We start from the raw sequence: 20490 nt of genomic DNA on the forward strand, positions 1-20490 counted from the left end.
ACAGACGTCAGAATGAGCAGCTAAGTGTAATTGACCTTGTCTGGTGCACAAGATTGTTGGTTCTCTGAGAGAAAAAAAGAGACAGCAGGCCTCCTTCATTTGCCACACGATGAAACTCATTCTCAGAATATATGGCGAGGTAATTGAGCGATGAATTACTTTTTGCATCAGCACCACTCAATGACACCGATTCTGATGTAGTAATATATTATCTCCCCCTTTGTGGTAATTTATCCCCGAAATGACATCCAATGGAAAATGAACGTTCTCCTCCTTTGCCAAACCCGCAAACAACCAATCAAACTTCCCAAAAGCAACAGACTTTTTTTTTTTTTCTAACTCTCATACAATGTGAGGGCCAGGCTTTAAGAAGTATACTGCGACATTGTGCTTTTTCATTATGAAAAGTCACGTTTCTGAGTTTGACTTGTGGGCGCTGTCATTCCCCTAAAGAGAAGAAATAAATGAGTTTCACATCAAGTAATGCAATCAGCCGCGGTTAAACCTACATCTCCAAAAATGTGATTATATCTGCCATAATTGAACAGACACCTCTCCCTAAAATCAGACAAAAAATATATATATAATAATTGGAGATAGATGTAGAAATAGATGTCAAAATGGAAGACAGGCAGGAAACAGAGCTTGTATATCGGACATGACAAACGATACCAGCCAACAAGAAAAAAAGAGGACAATCTTTATTTCAATCTTCCAAACCTGTAATAAAGTGTGACACTCTCAATTCAAACCCAAAGAGGAAGTTTGGCAGAGAATGATAGGCAACTACAAAGACCAGAAGGCAAGACAAGGGTATGGTTTCCTTTAGTGCAGTTTCACAGTAATAATACAGATAAACTCTGTATAAAAGAAAAGAAAAAAAAAAAAAAATAGGTGTGCTTAGGTTGAGGTGCCTAAGTCAATCAAGTTACAAGGTATACTGAGCTGCAAAAGCACAATGAATAAGTAACAGTGAAAAACAAAACCTGAAGCCATCTTATTACATAACTACACTTTATTTAAAAAAAAAAAGGTTATAGAGCAGGGGAAAGGATTATGGTTTACTCAATAACATAAACAGCTCAAAACATTCATAACCATTTGAAAATATCTTAATTCAGGGTCCACTTAGTGGTTTGCTCGGCTGTCACTGCTCCACATGCAGCTGAAAACTGAAAAAAAAGCAAAGCGGACCTCTTGAGTTAAAATTACTCAGTAAACTGTTCCCAAGGTCAAGAATGAACACTGACGCTCATTCATCACCACATATTGATAGTTCCCTTTAGGCATATTCTCTTTTACTCTTTTCAAACTTACACTTCCTTTGGAGCTCTGTACACATCTGTAAATTTATGGAAGTTCTTTTTCGCTTTTTTGCCGAGCCACATTGGAAGATCGACTCCGCTCTCATGTCTGTACAACAAGCAGATTAGCTTTGCTTAGTTTAGCATAAACACTGGAAACAGAGGGTGACAGCTAGCCTGGCTCTCCAAAGTTAGAGAATACACCTTCCAGAACCCTGAACCCTCACTAATTAACATGTTACATCTTGTTTATTTAAAGGGGCTATTTGCAAGTTTTCCCAGTTTTCCCAGCCACTAAATGTGGTTTCCTGCTGGCAGCAGGTGGTTGTGATGGTCACTTGCCAAGAGCTTCAGCTGTCATTGCTTTTACAATATGAGAGGGTATAATACGCCTGCTTCTTCAGGGCAGACAGACACTACAGTGACTCGCTATCAGAAAGTAGCAAGATGGTCCAGCCGGACCAGGCTCAGCTGATTAGCATGCTAACTGTAGCAGAAGAAGTGATAGGAAATAGAAGAAAAACAGTTAAAATTGGCGTTGCTTTCCACTGCTGGAGCTGAGTAAAGAAATGAAATTTGACACTAACCTTGCAACATTTCTTCTAGACTGGTGCATAAAAAGCTGTTAATCCTAACCTTAGCCATGCAGCAATACCAAAACCTACAAATAGCCCCTTTAATCTGAACAAAAACTAAAGAGAAAACCTGATTTGCTATACAGACATGAGAGCGGTGGTAACTTTATCTTCCAATACTCAGCAAGAAAGTGAATAAATGTATTTCCCAAAAATGTTGAACTATTGCTTTAAATTAAATGAACCTCTTAATGTGAGCGACAGGGTCCAGCATGTTTACAGCAGCCAGATATAGAGGCAAGGTGGTTATTTAACACAAAGATTTTTATAGTAATTGTGTTTTGACACTGCTCTTTTCACCACTTTGTATAGGAAAAAAAGGCGATTTCAGGTATTTCTATGTACCAATCAGTAAAATCTAACATTAGCTATTGGGAAATCGGCACAGACATGCCAATGTAAATCAATTCAGAGTTTTTGAATGATGATGATGAATGTTGCTGATGCTGCCATTGAAGCATCACTAGACCCCAAATCCAACTGTGCATTTTTCATAAAAACGGTATTAGGCTCGCTGTAGCAGATATTAGGAGCACTTTTCTCATGAAATAAGTGGCCAGGTAGATTGAGAAAAAAGTAATAACCCTTACTTGATTTCAGCTATTACAAACACTTTAGTCACAAGGGCATGAAAGAAAGATGGGAAGGATTTATAAGCCTGTAGCTAACTGACAATAGTGGATTGTAACAAAAAAAAAAAAAAAAAAGGCAAAACTAGGTAGGAAGACAGTCCTTATATTTTGTGTGCTTAGTATATGTCTCAGTGCATCAGGATGTAAACCTCAACCCGCCGAGTGAATTCAATATAGAAACCAGTGATGGGGGAAAGATTGAAATATGGAAACAGACAGAGCCAGTCTATCTGAGGAATATGAGTTGTTAAGAGCTGCAGGAGCTACTGATGCATGTTATAGGAGCCTGCTATATGGGTACAACCCGTTTGTAAGAATCTTTAGCAGGTTGGTCATGTTGGGTCGAAATGGGTTTTAAAAAAAAAAAAAAATGCATTTGCCATCTTCTGGTATCAGACTGAATGATAACAATTACCGTTCCAGCTTTTTTCCATCAGCTGTCTACATAAATGGACATGACATGAGCAATACGTTGAAATGCATGACTGTCTCGGCACTTAGCACCTCTACAAAAAGAAGAAATATTTTTAGGCAATAACAGACAATAGAAAAAGCACAATTCATTTATGGCAGATTTTCCTTCGTGGGCACTTCCTATGCTTTCTACACACATCAATCACTATATATGATAAGTCTACACTTTGGGTTGGGGGGGTAGAGGTATACAAAATCTAGCAGTGTGTTTATGTTCTATCCACTTTGAAGGCAAGATTTATTGGTTTCTACTACTGTAGGATATTATGGGAAATTAAACCAAAAAAAAAAAAAAGCAGAAGAGACTGGGATATGACAATGAAAAGAAGATATAATGAGGGCATTAAAGTGGTTTCAAAACAATGACCTAACAACGTCCGAGAAAGGGTCACACATCACATGGAATAGACCTCTGGTTGGTTGAATCATAATAAATAAGTGGTATGTTTGGTTCACAGCCATCCCTTCTTCACTCAACATTATCAAGGTTAGTAACTAGAGGTGACAGAGTATTCGCTGCTGAGGCCCCTCGACTTTCAGACAGGCATTTTTATCTTCACAATCTACTTCCTGCCTTTAGCCGTTTCTTGTTGATATTACTTTACAATTACTGTACCTTAATGTTTCTATCCTATGTTTTATTTATTATGACCTGTCGGTATTCCATTGCTCTGTGAAGCACTTTGTAACTTGTAACTTTGCTTTGAAAAGTGCGAAACACAAATAAAGTTATAATTACTTGTCTACGCTCCTTCATTAAAAAGGCTGTTAGTTTTAAACATGATTCGATGGCTTCACTGAGCAGCTGACCTTACACACTGACGCGCACAACTCAGAGATAGAGGAAAATTCTGTGCTAGAGGGGCTTTGATGGGAAGTGAGATGAAAACCAAAGCAGAACAGTAATACATTGATATGTCTTTGAGTTTCATTTCACTGCATTTGACTAGGCCTATCATCCTCTATGCAGAGCCCCTGTGTTAATCTGTTTTCTTCTCTCCAGGATCCTTCTCTCCAGCGTCCTCTTCCTCGTTCTCTCCGTCTTCAGGGCCCTCCAGCTCAGCGGCGCGTTGCCTCTCCTCCTCCTCCTCCTCCTCTTCGTCAGTCAGACCCTCCCTCTTGAGCGCATCTATGTCATCCGAACCGTCATCTGACTCAGCTGTGCAGATGCCATAGCACATCAGGCTAATTACACCCAGCGGTAGGCCGAACAGGAAGCAGCCCAGCAGTGGAGAGCTGCGAAACACTGACTGATGTTGGAAAGCAGACAACAAAAGATGAAAGGAAGACAAAAAAAAAAAAGGGGGGACGAGTGAGGGAGGGAGAGTATGGTGACAAAAGCAAAGTGTGACAGAGAGGAGAGAATCATAGAAATCATGGGGAAATGAGACAGCGAGACGGAAGTGAGAACAATATATGAGCTTTCTTACGTTTGTTTACTCAAACCACTTGAAGAACATGATCTCTACTTTTCTCGCTGTGCTCCTAAGGTAAATATACACACACACACATACAATTAAAAGCATTTTCATCTGCAAACATTGAGCGCTGGATTCACTGTGTGCTAATTTGCTAAAGTGGAAATAAGCTTGATAGTCTACAGAACTAAAGTGTGTACAACTTAAAGAGTAACTTAACACCAGGCTGAAGTGTCTCTGTCACAACTGTAACCACACCCATTAGTGATGTCACAGTGTACTGACCCATCCTGGATTTACCTACCTGTATTATTTCATTAATACTTTGTTTGGTGGTCTACACCTGTCTCTAGCTACATCTCCAGTTTCTTTAGCAATTCAAAGCTAAAGTCTGGCGTCTCACTAATAAAAAAAAAAAAAAACAAAAAAAAAAAAACCAACCAATCAGAGCTTTGTCGGGCCCATTAGGGGGCCGGTCACACCAGTATTTAAGACGACAAGATTTTCCTACAGAATTGATTCATTCCAATATAGTTGCAGCAATCAGGGGACAGGGTTCAACTCTGGTGAACTTTGACCTGCGGATTTGCAGTCCAAAATGGATTTAGCTATCAACGCTTATTAGCTTATTAATTCATTTTTATTTAACCACCTCTGTTGGAGCATAAACTGTCAAACAAAAGAGAAATGGTTTGAAGGCAAATACAACTGTGTGAACTTATTTCCCTCTTGAATAACTTTACAATAAATAATAACAAAAACAACAGTCACCTAACATGAATACAACATCAGGTTGAATCACTGAAGAAAAACAAAATGTAATTCAGTAGATTATATGTCCACTGGTTAGTGTTTAGAGCTCTGGGCAACATCTAATGAAGTTGCCATGTGTACTGTAAACGATGAGCACTTTGAGGAAACAGGAGGCATACACTGCATTCACTGAGAGATAGTGGCCCACAGCTCTAATGAGTCATTTCAACCCTGACCTTATTTTTTAAGTTCACACATTAATCAACAAAACACACTCACAACTCATCTCGATTTCTTTCATTCCTCCAAGCCTGTTTAGTATAACGGAGAAGCTCTGGAGAGAGTATCTGACTATTTAATAAAAGTGTTACATCTCTCTCAACAGCCAGTGTTTGCAATAGTAAAGAACCCCCCCATTAGCTATTATGTACACTAAATTGAAAATCCTGTTTAGAGGGCAGATCAAAAAATATTTGTGGGAAAAACGCAGACAGGCTTTTATGTTTTTAGCAGAGATACTGCGTTTTTATTCATTCATTTATTCATTCATTTGCATTACGCCATTAAGCTCAGCGAGTGTGTTTAGAAGGCAGGTCACAAATCATTTGCAGGAACACGAGCAGGCTGCAGTATCGTGGTATTAATTAAATTTATGTCATGTAATTTTAGGAAGCCTGTATTATGTTATACAGTTTGTGTTCTCTTGTACTCTGCTGTGATGTTTGTTTTCCATTTGGTTTATGCTGATGACCACATTGGAGAGCTTCACTCTTTTATGTACAGTCCTTTGAGTCTCTTGTACTTTTACATTGTGGAGTTTGAACTGAAATAAATAAGGAAATCTCCAACTTCAAACACAAGCACAGGTCCACCTATACGCTAGTCTATCTGAAGATATTTTCTGCATCTATCTTCCTATCATCAGCCTCACCGGCCATGACCACATGCTCACACAGTTAACTCCATCACTTATCGTACCTACATTCATGCAAAGATTGCATGCATACAGATACTTTGAATATTTCTTGTCCATACTTTTATTTACTGCATCTATATTGTGCATATAACTCGCTTTGGCATCAGACCTTTACAAACCCCTCAGGGTCTGCACATGGTGAATGGAAGTGTCTGTATGTGAAATACACTAAATTCACAACACCAACAACTTGTTCTGGAATCAATCTGCTCCCTGGCTGTGATAAAGTTACCTCTCATTCACATCCATGTCCTCAACCTACATATGAAATTGACCATTTCTATGGCATGTACCACTCCATTGCTGCAAAACCCACAGTCCCTCATTTCCTGTGGGCACAGCAGCAGCCGAGTCACTGAAGAACAACTTTATAAGTTCTTTTTAAAATGAGCTTGGTGACAAAGGAGTCATCTGGCCTTAATATAGCAGGATACATCAGAGACAATGTACCTAGAGGCGAGTATTCGGTCACGTCGTCTGTCAGCCATTGAGCTGAGGAGACGAGAAATATTCACGTTCCCTCAAGTCATTGCCACTGGAAGAGGGATGGTAATTGCCGGAGCTCTGTGATGCTAGATGAGGTAGAGATGGGTATGCTATGCTAACACAGCTGGCTATGAGTCATTGGGTCTAATGTGGCTGCTTCCTCATGCTGCTGTCAGACGAGCATTCAGACCGGCTCTCCGGGGGCAAGGTGATGGCTGCTGTCTATCTGCTTTGTATCATATCATGTCACTGTGAGCAAGACTAGCCATGGTGATGCTTGTAGCTCGCTAAATTTAGGAGCACAGGAGGAGAATAGCATTTCCTTTCTCTTACAGGTGTAAGACAAGCCCTTCACGCATGGTTACTTACTTTTAAGAGACGAATAAAAATCCTGCACACTATTTAACAGCTTATTTATATATTTTTTTGTATTAAAACCTTCAGCTATGTCTTACAGGTGTTATTGTTCCTCTCATTTCATTTAAAAACCCAGCTCTTAAAACTTGAATAAAAATATTTCTAAAAGTCTTTTTTAATCCTTTGGGGTTAAGATCCAGAAGTGACTTTACCTTCTTTGTCAGATTAAATTTTCTTTTAGGAGTTCTCTTGAGGGACATTGTTAAGGGCAGGGTTAAGCCTTACCCATGGTTACAGTACAACTGTGTCGACTGAGGAGCGTTACAACACAGCTGTATTTACATTCCTATCACACCCTTGCTAAAATAAACACCAGTTTTCCCAAAAAAACCAACTACTTAGAGTAAAAGTGGGAGGAAAAGCAAGTTCAGTCTCCTGACCCACCTTCTCCTACTCTGCTGCTAGTTTCTCTGTCCCAACACTGTTTTCTGCCTGCGTTGCATATTCTCACTTGTATGCCCGGTCTAGTCCTATGAATACCTGTTTTTCTCCCAGGGGGGACATGCAGGGAGCTCGGGCATTTGTTCTACACTGATCTGGAAATTGCAGAAGGTGGCATATATATAGTATTTAGCTTAAATGGCATATAAAGTCAAGGTGAGATATGTAATAATGAATGATTTGATTACAAAGGTAAAGAGAAACATGTATTTCTGCAGAGCTGGAGCAAAGCTATCTCAGGCTGGCAGCAGGTCAGTGGTGACAAACCCACAGGGAAATAACTGTGGTTTTCTCTCAACTCTACAAAATGTTTTAGCGTTGTTCAGCTCGTTTGAACTGTTCTTGTTCACTCTCACTGCTCTCAACAACAGTGTTTCCAAGCTAAACCCACTATATGCTACCTGTTCAGCACCAAACAGCAGACAGACAAAGGTAGCAACTAGCTGGGAAACATGGTGGAGCATTTAGCAGCTAAAGAGCCAGATATTTCCCTCAGGAAACAGAACTGAAAGCTGTGTGAATATTGAACTAAAAAAAAAATCTATTAATGCAGGTTTAAAGGAGCTATTTGTAAGTTCTGCTATTGCTACGGTTAGCATTAACAGCTCTTTACTTATCACTCTAGAGTTCTGCATCAAACTTCATTCCTTTACTCGCCAAGAACTGTCTCCAGCGGTTAAAGGCAACCTTTTTGTTTTTCTTCCATTTCTGTCACATTTCTTCTTTTCTCCTACTGAAGTTAGCACGCTAACCAGCTAGCTCCGGTTGTTGCGTCCAGGCTGCTCCGAAGAAGTAGCGCTGCTCAGATGAAGTATTATAACCTCTTGTCTTATAAACGCAACAGTGGCTGAACCTCTTGGCAGGACTGGTAAGTAAACAGCTGTTTATGCTAACGTTGGCTATGTAGCAATAGCAAAATTTACAAATAGCTCTTTTAACTAAAGCTACAGTATCATATCTACTTGCAAAAATAACCTCACAAACTAAAACTAAATAAATCTGAACAATTTGGATTTTTGGAGCTCCATTTTAAGGACAACAGCATGAAGCACAACAGGAGAGACTCAATCTTGGTTTTTCACAGTTATGAAGGCAATACCCGGCAGACCGTTTTTCAACAATTTTGCAATTATTTGTTATTAAATGGTTTAAATTTAACCTGATGTGCATTTCATTCGAGCCACCAAATATGACATATTTATATGCCACAATACTATCTGACTATATGGAATCTGGAGCTAATCACCCTTAGGACATTCTGTAGTAGTGTCTACATGCAGCAGCCTAGAAGGAACCCTCAGCCACTTACCATAACGGTGGATCTGGCATCAAAGGCCACACGTTTGATCCTCTGAATGAAGCCATCACCTCCATGTGCCTGCAGGGAGACGGAGCATTTAATGACGACAGAGGAGCTGCTATTTTTAGTCTATCCCAATTTTATATTCACCACCCATGTTGCACATGGGCAGGTTTGATCCATCCTTAAGTTTGCCATCTACAATGTGTTGCAATTACTTGAGGACAATCCCTAAACAAAATAAATGGTTAATAAGTCAATAAAAACTTCTCTGACTGCTTATACAGTACCCACACTGAATAATCTAAGTCTCAGGTATCCAGTTATACGCTCACTACATCCCAGACATTTAAAATATTGTTTCATTAACCGCTTCCCTGCACAAAATTATCTGATATGCTTGACTCTGGTTTGTTCACTGTCCAGTAGTTCTGCTCTGTCTGAGCTCATTTGCTTGCAAAAGCACCTGGGCGGTCAATGAGTGATCTGTCCTGACGCTAATTCATCAGGATGGCCAATTAGTGAGCTCTGGCTAAGCAGGGCTCGTGTGAAGGAGCTGAAGGTGGGTATGAGATGATTTTTGTGGAAGCAGCTGTTGCGCAGACTTGCGCCGTGCAAGGACTGCATAAGCAGTTTGAGAAGTTTTATAAAAACCTTTTCATAGCATGTTGCTGGAGTTCTTTCTTAATTGCAAATGACAGAGGACTTTCTGAAATCTGAAGTTGGCATATGTACCACAAGAGCAGAGAGTAGGGATTTACTTAAACTTCAATTAAAGAAGATTCAACTGTTCCCTAAAAATCTGCTAGAGAGATGCCACAGCCTGTCAACTCTGTCCCCGTCTGGCTGGTTCATGCTTCATGCGTGGCTACACACATCGTCTGTGTACCTTAGTAATGAAAAACACTCGAAAACTCAACAACTTCGGTCATGTGTGGAGAAAAATTCAGCTATACACATTCCACTGTAAAAGAGAAAGAGACAAAAAGAACAGCCTCAAAATCTGCTGTTACTTTTTCGCACTGTCTGCATTATTTTAAATGTAATTCATGGCATGTAACAAACATTACTCTCTGCGTTTCCACATGGAGCACAAACCAGGCTTGAGGCACCTCTTGGCAGACATTAGCAGCATGACGTGAAGAGGATGAAACTCTCCAGGATTTGGCCAGAGCTGGACTGCAGAAAACATGGTGAGGTTTCTGTTGCTGTTTATTTGGTGGGAGGTGGTTTGTTTTGCCAAGCAAAAAATAGCCAAGACCTTTCCTGGAAAAAAACAGGACAGGACCTCTGGCTGTTTGGCTTATGGTTTCATACATCTGGTGACGTTAGTGTAGCGCAGGGTGAGCGATGACATTTCTTTTCCAGATTAGTGTGCTCACTACAATGCAAAGTCATGTAGTAATCTCAGTGTTTGACTTCAAAGACAGAATTATTGTAGATTATCTGTTCAGAGGGGACAGCAATATGAAATCTTAACATGTAAAAGAAGATTGCAAAAATACCTCATCTGGTGAAAATATTTTCCACAAGGGACTTAAAATGCAAGGCAACATGCTTGATAAATGAGGACTACCGGTGTGATTACAATGGTACAACCCCAGGGGATGAGGGAGGGGGGGTGCACTGAGCTGAATCCCTAAACAGGAAGCAGGAGGGGGACAGGAGGGAGGGAAGAGGAGAAGATGTGGACCTGTGCAGAGCCGTTCAAAACGCTGCTGATGAATTGGACCAGCTGCTCCATGGTCTCAATCGGCTCACTGGGCAGGAAGTACTGCTCGTTGGATGTGTTGAGGATGATGACAGAGGGCACCGTCACCTCACTGAGAAGAAGGAAAAAACAGGAAGCACAGCTTTTAATCTCCTCAACCTCAGCGGCGGCTTCGGCCGCCATTATCAAAGTGCATCATTAGATGGGAACAAACTGTGGTTTCTTAAAGAACAAATAGTAACATTATAGCGCGATAAACAAACCCTCTGTGCTGAGAGCACCCTAACTTTTCCCATGGGCCTTCTTTCAAAGAGAGGATCTTTTTTTTTTTTTCCCCAGGAAGGAAAAAGGCAGTGCAGCTTGGCCTATTTCAGAGTGGCATTTCTTCTATCTTTTATGCAAACAGTGTGCAACTCAGGGGCTTTATGGGTCTGTGCCGGTCACATTTAAAGAGACCTTTACAAATTACAGCTGACAAGCAAATCGCATGGAGTCCAGACGAAAGCAACTCTGCATCCATGCTGAGACACATAAAAAACCATATACAAAGCAGATCAGTGGTTCGGTGATCATTTGAGGAGAAAATACAGAAACGGAGGCAAACACACTGTTCATTCTCCAGCCCACTTATTTGGACAAATCAGCTGAGGAATTACAAAACTCGGTGAGATAACAAACAAGGTCACATAAACAAGCAACCCCTCTTCCACATGTTTCACACAACACCAAAGCGTTGCTTAGATAAGGTATCCTAGCGCTTGGATACACACACACACACACACACGTGCACAAACAGTCCATCACGGTGCTGCCACTTCACATCCCCGCCGTGTGACTGAACCCGGCAACAAATTGCACACACATGCACACGTATCCATCACTGTCCCAGTCCACCACCCAGCTGAGATCAGGAGCGCAAACACACAACACCCCACTACTCTTCCCAGCTGAGATTTGCAATTACACATATCCTGTATACACACTCGCACGTTATGAATGTGTACTTCCATCTGACATCCAGCTTATTCCAACAGATGGCACCCATTTAAAATAAATATGGATTAGCCCATTCACCTCTGTGTGCGGGGACTGCTGGGGTTTTGCTGCCCATAATGAAGGGCTATATACTGTACTCTATAGAATTACAACTGGCAGAAGGCACGCATTTCACGCCCTTTCTGCTGCCCAAAACAGCTGCCATATAATTACGGCTAATATTTTTTTTCATTTAAAAACCATACAGGAACTTCATCCGAGCCTAGTTTAGCATTAGCCTAAAATTTAACTTCCACATTTCTTTACAGCAGTGAGACAAGGAGAATGACACCACCCTTTTGAAATAGGTCTATAAAACTCATTCAGTAACTTGTTGTGTCTCTTTTGTTGTCTCAAACGGAAATTTGTGGACTAAGAAGGAAAAAAATTGTGGTTTTAGGGGAAGTTACAAGACAACAATGTCTTGGCGAACGTGCTATTCTAAGCTAACTGTGTGTGGCATCCGCGCACAGACTCGTGCATGGTATCAATCTTCTCATCATCAACTCTGCACAACAAAACAAAGTGTTGGAAATATTAATTTAAAAGCACAGTTTCCATTGCTAACAATCTGCACCGAGTGCTTTTCACCAGCTGCAGCAGTGTGTCTGCTACTGTTTTCACCTTGTGTGTCATCATGGGAAAACGTGGCCCATCACAAGATGCTCTCTGGTTGTTGTTCTTTTTTTTTTTTTTTTTTACTAATTAGGGAGAGTCCAGCTCATTAGCAGCAATTCATTACTTATTTTTCCCAAGTTTTCTTTTCACTTTCTTTAACCAGAAGCCTTTAATTACTGTAAAAAGCACTTAATTAAAAACCTAACTCTAAACTGTGATAATGTATTCACAGTGTGTGCAGGAAAAGGTTTTTGAACACATGGAGACATTAAATCTAGACAATCAGTTGAAACTTTTATCTTTTTAACCTGGTATTTTTACATTAAAAAAAATGAAAAACAACAGAATTGTGGAATTGGCCTTAATTATATATTGAATACTTGGTCCAGAATAAATTTCTCAGAGGTTCCACCAAAGGAATCAAATGACCTCTTGTTTGCATGATAATAATGATCCTTCGATTCATTCACCTCTTGTGATCACAGGTCTTCCCTCCGCACACAGACTTTTCAGTCAACATTGCTTTTAGTTCTTCACAGCCCACGATGCATTTCATATGAGGGGTTAGCAATAATCCTACGTTTAAACAGAGGCAGAGACAGCCTTGGACTTAGAGTGGTGCTCATGTTGTTTGTGTGTGGGTATATATATGTGTATTACTGAGTGTGTGTGTGTGTGTGTGCATATATGTGTGTGTGCCTCTGGTGAAAGCAGGGGCAGCCTTACGCCAGACAGACCGCTGCCAGAACACAGTAATCGCTGTGATGACAGAAAGACGGATAAAAAGCCATCAGATTTATTTCCATGGCCCTCCTAAGGGAGAGGATTAGTGGACATTGACAGGCCAGGATTTCATTCCTCAAAGGAGGGCAATTAATCCTGTGCTGCAACGGCCAAATTCAGTCCTGTAAAACCCTGCGAAATGCATATTGTATGTACTCATACAAAATTAGGAAGGCTAATCACCTCTTTTATCCTTAAATGTAAACAGTGTCTGTCTAATTTCAGCCGTGGAGCAGGGGCATGTTGGCCGAATATGGATTCCAACAAGACTTCTACTGTAGTCACTGACACATTGTTAATTACACAGGACTTGGGACGCCATGTCTGCTATAATCTCTCTCATGCAAACAATAACACGCTCAAATTAAAACAACATCCTGCAGAGCTCGCAGATTCTCAACACAAACATACACACAACATTATACAAAAGACGCACATAATTAGACGCTGCACGTCGGTAGACATAAAACAGACATGCCCACTGCTACAGCCCTCGCTGACTAGCAGGGCTCTGTCTAATTAAAAGTGTAGGATGTCAGTAGCAGGGCCTTTCCGAGCATGACGCCCCAACGGTCGGCCTCAGCCTGGGCTCGGCTGCAGCAGGGTGTTTCTGAATCATTAGCTCTGCTCTTTGGCTGGCTATTAGAAACACACCCCGGCTATAGATTTAATCCGTGCATAGCCTTATCTGTAAATTCCTCACATTTTCTTCTATATCCTGCCCTCACATCCGCAGATTTGCATGAGCTTGTGCATCTTTGCATGTTTTTTTTCCCCCCTCCAAATGCATGTGTGCACGATGGCAGAGGGTTGAAATTGCCAAGAGCTCTAAGAAAAAAAAAAAGAAATGACACTCCCCAACTGTGTAATTGACTTCTCCACAAGAGAGCATCTTTTAATGGCAGAGGGTGGCACTATAAGTCAGCGCGGACCTGGATAAGTAGCAGACAGAAGGTAACATGAAGCAGAGAAAGAGCAGGGCGACATGAGAGGAGATAAGAGAAGGCTGGAGATGAGACACTCACCCCATAATGAGGCTGTTAATGTAGTCATTCCCATCCATGTGGCCAAACTGGAAGTCTCTGGAGATGCAAGACAGAAATCAGTGGCATGAGAAAGCGAAACAACAAAATCAAAAACAATATACAACAGAACAAAATGAGCATGTTTCCCCCCCTCTCAGTGGACTGTATTACCTAGAGCAAACTGGGAGACAAACTTTGCTGAACATTAAGACACAAACATGAAATCACATCGAATGGAATTGCAGGAGGAAACCTGGGATCACTTCTGTCACTGCAGGGGGGGGGGTATCCCCAAAGCTCCATCATATGCCGTCTCCTGCTTCTCCTAATCTTTTCCAGTATAGAAAAGACTCAGGTGATTTATCTAAACGATAAGGCAGGAGGAGGAATTCAATTTGTATCTCATTGTGCTGCACTATGTCTGAGCAGAGTGTATTGTGGGTAGACTCAGGAAGGGGGTTGCACAAGTCCAGGGAAGCCAGTGACTTCCACTGAAATGACTGATTATAGAGGCCTCTACATATATATTATATTCATATTGAATCATGCCTATATCTAGCACATTTGTCCCATGGGGGCTAAACAATACTGCCTGCGCTTCTACCAATGACATGATTATGAAGAGTCTGAACTACAGTATATAATAAATCCAGCAGATGCAGTATGAAATCCTTCTGTGTTGGTGATCATCTTGCTGACAACAGTGGGTCAGACTGGGAATAAAGCTCATCAAAAAGTCACTTTGTAACTTTTGCTCTGAGGGGCTGCAGCGCTGTGAGTTATGGATCAGAAATACTTGGAAAATGATCAACCTAAATATTTACAGATTTTTCCCATGTATGTCCATCTTCCCGCTGCTGGTGACACTTCTTGGCCGCTCCACTGAGCAGGCCGGCCAAAAGAGGGTGAGTAACTGGGTGAGTAACTGACTGAGGAACTTGTATATGTGAGAGGAGGTTTGGAGTGAACTGAGGGCAAGAATGTGTAACTGATTTTCTGGCAAATGCTGTCAGATTTTGCAATAAGGGGAGATTTTTGCTTATGTAGTGAAGTGTTCTCTGTGGAAATGAGTAAGTGCCCCATTTATCTGTTCCACACAATATTTATAAACGCATTTATTGATCTTATTGGTCGCGTCGTATGGTTCTAATGAACAAGAGAATGTTTTTTTGAAGCCACATTCCAACAGAATTAATATTCCAGAGAAAGTGGGCGTATTTTGCTTCCCGCTAACTAAACGCAACTAAATCAACATAACTATAACCATTACCACATTACAGAAGGGGGTTTATATTAGGCGAGAATATTCCACAGTAAAATCCGGCGTCACCAGCAGCTTTTGGCTCTCAGAAGTACTATAAAATACAATGTTTATCGTGGACAGGAATCAAATAATGGACAACCTATGGGCATGACAAAAGCAATGCTGGAACTATAAGTAATACAGGGCTAAGGAGTGAAATATCCATGTATGCACTCAGGACAGGATTTAAATCACTGAGCAGCACATGAAATATTAAAATCTCCAAACATAAAAGCCAGAATAAAGTGAGATGTTATGTGATCATAGCATGTTGTATGTTTTTTATTAGAAGAACGAGACCATCTCAATGAGAAGTGATACAGTATAAACTGCATGTTTATGTTTTTTGCCTCCTTATTAATGGGCAGGGGGCTGAGGTACTAGCATTCACTGCCATTTACCGTGGTGTACTAGTTCATGCTGCCACTGGGGGGCACAAAAAACAAAACTTAACAATTTTTAAATTGACAGTGGCTTTAACCCTTTTAAAACCACGGGGATCACCGGTGACACCGCGGCGCATGTGTATATCAAATTACCGTAGCTAGTTTGAATTAGATTTTTGCAATCTCAGAAATGTTCAATCTGCACTTTTCAAGAATTTATAAAAAGAAAGTTGAAGAAAATTAAATTCCGTTTTTGTACTTTTCTTCTTATAACACACAGTTTTAGGTATTGAATTACATAAGAATGGTAAATACTTGACAGATTTTGAAAGTTCTACTTCTCCTGGAAAAAGGGTGTAAATTATTTACACATAGGGCATTTTTTGACACAATTATTGACAAAAATAGACAAAAAAGACCAGGCGTTTTAATAAATATATCTATTATTATGGTGCTAAAAGGGTTAAAATATTCTTACACCATCACTAATTTATATATTTGGGCCACTAATCCACTTTGAATCTATTTATTTCATTACTTTCATCATTTATCAGTTATTAAGAAATAACTCCAGATCACAGATTCAGCTCAGATCCCTGATCAGATGTTGTTGGGCCCGATGCCAGAAATCCTGTTTGACAGCCACAAAACAAATCAACAATAATTTATGATTTATGATTTCTGAAAGTAGCCTAATTAATTTTGACTGCAGGGCCAATATGAAAGTGAGCTGAGCATCAGATGATCTGAAATATTGCTTTATTTATTTTAGCCCCTTTTCTACAGAGATCCTGCCGTTAAGAAAACCCCTCGTAATGACGCTGTTGCTTGTTTACACCGAACCAAACCAAGCCGCCATATTGCCAACACAGCGCGTGATTATAGACGGTTCGAGAAACAGAGGCGTGAAGTGTAAGACGTCACTGTCAGCATCTGTCCCTCCCAGTATCAATGGACTCCCTCCTTTATTCTGTGACATCATCACTGGAATTTCCCTCCTTTATTCTGTGACATCATCACTGGAATTTCCCTCCTCTATTCTGTGACATCATCACTGGAATTTCTCTCTTGTTCTGCGTGACATCATCATTAGAATTCCTTTGATGTCGGATGTGTATATGGGAACTTTTGATTCATCCGGCTAAAACACATTTAGTACTTCGGAGAACGAGACATAACACGACAGTGCAGTGCACAGTGAAATCACTCTGCTTGATTAATTAATCAATTTAAAAGCTCGGTGAGGAAAATAACAACACCATGGCACATGAGATGTATTTCAAGTGTGCACCTCAAACTGAGGACGAAGCAGGGGATGAAAGGTTCGTGAAAGAAATCGAACTGCTACAAAGCACCCTGCAACGTGAACGGGCCTCGTGGGCTGAGGAGAGACTCAGGGCAAAGGAGAACGAGGATAAACTCAGAGACGAACTGAGCAAGGTGAAGAAAATGTTCGTCATGTATGATGAAATGCTCAGGGAGAAAGAATTACTGAAGAGGATTGAAGAGCAGCAAACAAACACCTCCATTTCCTGCATGCAGGCCTCGCAGTCGGAGAAAGACACAAAGAAGGAGGAACTGCTGCTGGAGAAAATCAAACAACTGAAAAACGTCCTGCAGAGCGAACAAACCTCTCGAGCCGCAGAAAATATGAAGGCAAAAGAGAATGAGAAGAAGCTCAGCAAGGAACTACGGAAGGTGGAAAAACAGCTCATCGTCAACAAGAGGTGTGTAAAGCAGTGTGAGGTTCTGGAGAAGGAAAATCTGGAGCTCAGCCAGTCATTGAGACAGGAGAAGAGTTTAACTGCTGACCTTCAGCTCGAGGCCTCCGAAACAAAGAAGATGCTTCTACATTTACAGGAGGACTTGAGAAAACTTCAGCAAAATCACACGGAGGTGACAGCACACCTGGAGTGTGAGAGCAAGACAAATGCTGACCTGAAGGTGATGATCCAACACCTTGAGCAAAAAACAGAGAGGCAGGGGAAGGCCTGCCAGACCACTGAAGGACAGAGCAGCCAGAATTATGAGGACAATAGTGAAGCCTTGCACGCAGATATCACTGCTCTGCAAGAGGACAACTCCCAACTCCAGAGACAACACAGCTCCAGTCTGGAGGAGGAGGAGCCAAAGAAGGAAGAAGTGAGGACGGAAGTGGAGGAAGTGAGGGCTGAACCAGCATCTGAGTCTCCACAGGTGAGCTGTGAACTTAGCAATGAGTTGCCTGCAAAACCTGTACAGAAAAGGAGGAAGCCTTCACGGTGGAGGAGATTCGTTAACTTCTTCGCTTGTGGTTCGCACCAGATGGAGTTAGATGGTGAGAGCGATGCATAGAATGTTGCAGGTTGAGGACTTACGACTAAAAATGCACTGAAATAGCAATTTATTAGGAATTTTAACTTCAGTCTTGCAGTAAATCCTCCTTCATAAAGGTTAAAATGACATGATGATGTCATTTTAACCTGCAACTTGACAAACACAAAACAGTCGCAACACAAAGTTATATTCGCGGGCACCTGCGAATATAACTTTGTACCCTCAGTTGGCAGTTGATTAGGAACACCTTGATGAAACCAGTGCAATCCTACAGTCCTGCAGGGGCCATTGACACAGCAGGTGAGTACAACCAACTGAGACATACATCTGATAATTAATTAATAAATAAATAAATAAATAAATAAATAAATATATAGAAATTACAACACAGTGTGGCAATTTATGATTTGTTCTTCTTTCTCTACATATATTAATGCTATGGATTAGTACTGTGCAGTCTCTCAATGTTTTTTTGTTCAAGTTTTACCAATGATTTTTCAGAACCTAATATGCAGTACAAAGAAATGTGGTAACAGTAATGAGTTGGCAACACAACAGACTGGACACAGCTCCAAGGCTGAGCGATAGCAGTATTGGCGAACTTGTTCTGGACAACAGATCTTCAGTTAAATCTCTGCAGAATAAGGTGGGATGACGATTCATGGTTTCCAGTGAAAATAGGAGGCTTTGGATGTTTGATAAGAACGGGCACCAATCAGTGCATCGATCGGGGCTTCAAGCTCGACAGCGACCAACTCAATTTCAGTAGCGTGGTGTTACTGTGCTCGTACTGCCTGTCACAGACACGGATAAGGTGTTTTTACATAGGTAGGCAGCAACTCTGCCACCAACTTCGTGTAACGTGAGGATAGCTTGTGTATGAAATGTTTGTTACGTTTAAACATGCTGCAGCCCTCTACCTGGAGACTTTGGGCAACAACTGATCCTCATAGGTGAGTTTCTGATTAGAAAGAAAGCAACAGCAAGATACATTACACGGTGACATCTGATATCAATGATGAAAGATGGCAGTCCGTCTGTGTTGTGATGGGCAGACGTGTATCTGGTCCATTTTGTTGCTATAACATCTCAAGGGCTGCAGTCATTTCAGGATGGGCAAATATTTTTCTCTCATCCATCTCCAGAATATGTCATCTGCTAAGAAAGGTTACTCTAGTAAGAGCTAAATAAAACGTGCCGGGTTAGGGTTAGGGTTAGGGAAACTACTGCTGAGGGAGCGTTATACCTTCGTGTGTTGTACATACAAATGCAAGCTTTTTGGGAAACTGTCTACGGACCTACCTTTTGCCTTAGATTCTCTTCCGAACTCTCTATGTACACAACAGCTGCACCAATATCACTGAGTTCATCTGCAATATTGTCGCGTTCTAGACCAAAGTGAGTGACACTTTGTTCCTTTGCAAAGACCCAAGTGCACATTCACGTTTATGGAGACCATGACATAAGCACCTATGGCAAACTTTATTGTGTCAGTTAACTCTTTGTCACATCATTCTACCACTTCTGGGATCTTTTCTTTATAGACTTCTGCATCTATTTTTATGTCAGAGTAAAACGACTCAGAGCTGTGTTCATTAACCTCATTTATTTGTAGCATAAACATGCAGTCTGTCTTTTAGACGGTATGCTGGCTCAGTGACGGCGCAGACACAGATTCGGTTCAGCATCTCAGTCATCTTTGTGACGGATTATTTCAGTCAGTGTAGTCACCAGAGGTCAGGTCATATACGCATAAAGGTTCAGCCTGTCTGACAGGTGGTAGCTGATAGAAATCTCCAGCAGTGAGAACCGACATTTCACCAAAAGGTCTCTGAATTTAAGAGTCGGTGCAAAGGTGTACCAAGGGTGTACAAAAAATAATGACCACAGCATGTGCATGCTGTATACTGTATCCAACTGGTTGTGAGTTCAGATCACTCAGCTGCTGATAGAAATCTCAGTCAGAGAAGAACCCGGTTTTAAACTGCAGGTTTCCCTCCTGCTGCAGACACCTCCTTGTGTTTGTGTGAGATCGAGCCTGTTACTAATCCGTCTGAATGTAAACTGATACTTTAAGTGGCTCTTACTTTCATTTCATCATGTCACTGTGTGCATATTAACTCTTAACACCTGGTTGATGCAGTTTGAACAAATTAATATTAAATGTGACATTCAGGTTGAAACATGCACACGTGACGAAGCAGTCCTCTAGAGCAGGTTACAGAAACAAAACTGTTTGCTTAGTGCTGGGCAGGGTTCTCATGATAACCTAACACTGACAAGCCAACCACAAGCAACTGCCTTTATGGCTAAGTTCACGTTTTTCTTTTTTTTTCTTTTTTTTTTTTAATGAGGCTAAGCCCTGCTTGTTTTAAAGGTCAATGCTCATGTAACAAATTAAAACACATCTATAACAGATTGACAGATTGAAACTGGTATTATATTTGGATGGTTATATCACATTATTAAAAATCATC

At 40.9% G+C, this 20490-nt stretch overlaps 2 protein-coding genes across 7 annotated transcripts in view; one reads left to right on the forward strand and one right to left on the reverse strand.

Moving 5' to 3' along the window:
- Window positions 1-686: 686 nt before the first annotated feature.
- tmx3b (thioredoxin related transmembrane protein 3b) overlaps window positions 687-20490 on the reverse strand; it is a 39426-nt gene continuing 19622 nt past the window's right edge. For 2 of the 6 annotated variants that reach the window (XM_071484802.1, XM_071484804.1), the window contains exons 14-15: window positions 14009-14065; window positions 10530-10659 (exon numbers count right to left, since the gene is read on the reverse strand). In XM_071484802.1, coding sequence (XP_071340903.1) covers window positions 14033-14065 — 33 coding nt within the window. In that variant the 3' untranslated portion in view covers window positions 10530-10659; window positions 14009-14032. The other 4 variants (XR_011691840.1, XM_071484801.1, XM_071484799.1 and 1 more) reach the window with 4 other exon arrangements.
- Window positions 15815-20483, forward strand: LOC139625130 (trichohyalin-like). Its single transcript, XM_071484806.1, has one exon. The coding sequence runs from the start codon at window positions 16958-16960 to the stop codon at window positions 18029-18031; it is 1074 nt and encodes a 357-aa protein (XP_071340907.1). The 5' UTR covers window positions 15815-16957; the 3' UTR covers window positions 18032-20483.

Source organism: Trachinotus anak, unplaced genomic scaffold (genome assembly GCF_046630095.1).
Source record: "Trachinotus anak isolate AG129_WGS33_773 ecotype Australia unplaced genomic scaffold, CSIRO_AGI_Tana_v1 ptg000009l, whole genome shotgun sequence".
Lineage (NCBI taxonomy): Eukaryota > Metazoa > Chordata > Actinopteri > Carangiformes > Carangidae > Trachinotus > Trachinotus anak.